The following is a 2,470-nucleotide window of genomic DNA, read 5'->3' as shown; positions in this document are numbered from 1 at the left end:
AAGTTACAATGTTTTCTATAACCATTTAAGTTATAGTTTGTAATCACAAAGCACTTCTTTGTTTACAGAAAACTCTAGGAATAACAAATCATATGACTCACATTTGTTTAAGTATTTAATCGTTTAAACCCATGCATTAATTGATATTAGGTTTTTTTGTTCTGTGTTTTGTTTTTGTTTTCTCTCAACCGAACTAGTTGAAGATTAATCTTGTTCGTGGTAGGTGTGACTATATTTAAACTCAAAAAAATTCAGACACAATAAAAATAGAACATTTTATTTTTCATTAAATAGAGTATTCTCATAATATATAATGTGTTAATCATTACATTTGTTTCAATAAATTAAGAGACTTTAATTTAAGTCTCTTATTAATATTTTTTTTTAAATTCCTCAAAATTTATTTTTTTAATATTTTTATCATAAAAACCAATATATTTTTATTATATGGTAATATGGGTAAATACATAAAATAGAAAGTACTTTATCTTAATCCCTACCTGACACTCAACATTAAGTTGTCATACATAAAACAATTTCATAGATACATGAATAACAAAATTATTAAGCATATATATATATAACAACAAAAAGAAGAAAAGTTTGTTTAGTACTCAATTTAAAAGAAAATTTTATTGAATATTGAAAATAAAACCTAAAAATTACGTATATATAATTATTAGTGTTTATGACAAAATGTCCCACCAAAGGATTTCAAGTATATAAATGCATTCCTTTGGGGACTTGCCTCTTTAGAGCTGGCCACCAAACCCCACTAACTACACCTTCTCATCTTCAACTTCTTGGCTTTTTGAAAGGAAAAAGCCATAACAGCTTCAATGAGTTCCATAACCAAAGCTCCTCCTTCCTCCAACGATGTTCTTTCCTCCGAGGAGAGTGGTTGGACAACATACTTTGACGATTTCTTCAACAACCATGTCGACAACAAATGTTCCATGCCTTTGTCTGGTCTTTCTTCTTCCTCCCTTGTCTCTGATGCAGCTTCTTTGGTCGAGAAAAAAGTGGCCAGTGCCATACAAGTTGAAGAGTTTTCAGTGAATAAAAAATCCAAAAGAACGAGTTTCAAGAAGAGAAAAGATGCCATAACGGCTTTCATTGATGACGCTTTGGAAGATACTGCAACTTCCTCTCTCAATAGTACCAAGGTTTTTCACTAATTTTTCTTTTAACCTTTTTTTCCTTTTTCCTACAATTTTTTCTTTTTGTAGTTGAAGCCTTTTGAGTTTATAATTAATATTTAGTTCCATATATAGTTGTATAAATAAATCAATTATTTTTATCCGTGGTATTTTAGGTTTTGTATGCGAACCAGCAGATTGACAAGGCAAACAGACAGAAGTAGTATAAACCTTTTCTCAGGTTCAATCGAATTCACATAAATATACCCTATATATAAACTTTTTTTTCTATTTTTACTTTTATTGTAAAATAAAAAAGGAAAAATGCATATATAATAATTCCTTAAACAAAGTTAGCATTTGATATTTTACAGAATGGAATGGAATATTCCACCTTTATGTAGTGCATTAAAATGTATTACTTTCTAAACTACATGTTCCCTTTTTTTTTCATTTTTTTATCTTAAAATGCATCAAATATAAAACAGAAACTTTTATGCTATAGTCCATCTCTTTCAAACCTCTACCAAACTATAACACACATCCAAAAAGACTATGACATCAACGCAAAACCATTCTCATTCTTTCCTTACAATTTTCCCATTTCTGAAAGAAAATCTTCATCCTCCATTCTGTGGTGTATTCTTTCACGCATGCATCAACTAACAAGTCGCCAATTTGTGCTGTTCATGTAGGAGAAAGGTAATATCTCAGGGCAACAAAATGAGCAAAATGAAAAGAGCTCCAAAGGGAGGAACAGTGATTGCACAGAGTCAAAGAAGATAGGTCTTTGCTTAATTTGTTCCTTTGTCAATGGTAGAGAACTTTCTATGTTAATTACTTAGTAGTATTATGTTAATTAAAGTTCAATCATAATCATTTTTGGCTATAAAAAAATATCTTAATGTACATATACTTGTACACATTTCTCTCTCTTCACTCTCTTTCTCTCTCTCTTTTCTGCTAGAGCACATAGAAAATCATGCTGCTACATATAATGAATCGACCCTTTTTCTACTGTTCCCAAATTCCTATGCAGTGGTGATATAAGTAGTGAAATCACTGTTCACTGGTTACACTGAAACATACCAGAGTCTATATATGTATAGGACATATTCTGCTGCAAAAAACAGATGAAACATGAGACACATAAAGCATAGAATAAATACAATGGTGGGAACTGGGAAGATTTGAAGTGATGAGTAGTAATAAGTATAAGGAGCATCATTTGTGTCTGACACAGAGAATCCAGAATGATCAGCATACACTGGGATTGCTGTGTCTCCTTAAAAAACTCTTGCAAATTAATTAACACAACCTTGTTAAGGGAA

The 2,470-nt window shown here is 30.5% G+C and overlaps 1 protein-coding gene across 2 annotated transcripts; it reads left to right on the top strand.

The window, feature by feature from the left end:
* Window positions 1-766: 766 nt before the first annotated feature.
* Window positions 767-2,241, top strand: LOC124831573 (vascular-related unknown protein 1-like). Of its 2 annotated transcripts, XM_047305609.2 has the most exons (3): window positions 767-1,166; window positions 1,316-1,380; window positions 1,835-1,966. In XM_047305609.2, the coding sequence occupies exons 1-2, from the start codon at window positions 840-842 to the stop codon at window positions 1,361-1,363; spliced, it is 375 nt and encodes a 124-aa protein (XP_047161565.1). In that variant the 5' UTR covers window positions 767-839; the 3' UTR covers window positions 1,364-1,380; window positions 1,835-1,966. The 2 variants fall into 2 exon arrangements, with proteins under 2 accessions (XP_047161565.1, XP_047161560.1); XM_047305604.2 differs by lacking the exon at window positions 1,316-1,380 and having other exon boundaries at window positions 1,835-2,241.
* The last annotated feature ends 229 nt before the right edge of the window (window positions 2,242-2,470 follow it).

Source organism: Vigna umbellata, chromosome 6 (genome assembly GCF_029865625.1).
Source record: "Vigna umbellata cultivar VRB3 chromosome 6, Vumbellata_1.0, whole genome shotgun sequence".
In the NCBI taxonomy this organism is placed as follows: Eukaryota; Viridiplantae; Streptophyta; class Magnoliopsida; order Fabales; family Fabaceae; genus Vigna; species Vigna umbellata.
Note: the sequence above shows the minus strand (reverse complement) of the source record. Positions and strands in the feature narration are given on the sequence as shown.

Bases quoted from the DNA above. Each gene is read 5' to 3' on its own strand.
- LOC124831573 (XM_047305604.2), top strand. From the start codon at position 840: ATGAGTTCCATAACCAAAGCTCCTCCTTCCTCCAACGATGTTCTTTCC. The intron at 1,167-1,834 runs GTTTTTCACTAA...CTGTTCATGTAG, and splicing joins CCTCTCTCAATAGTACCAAG to GAGAAAGGTAATATCTCAGG.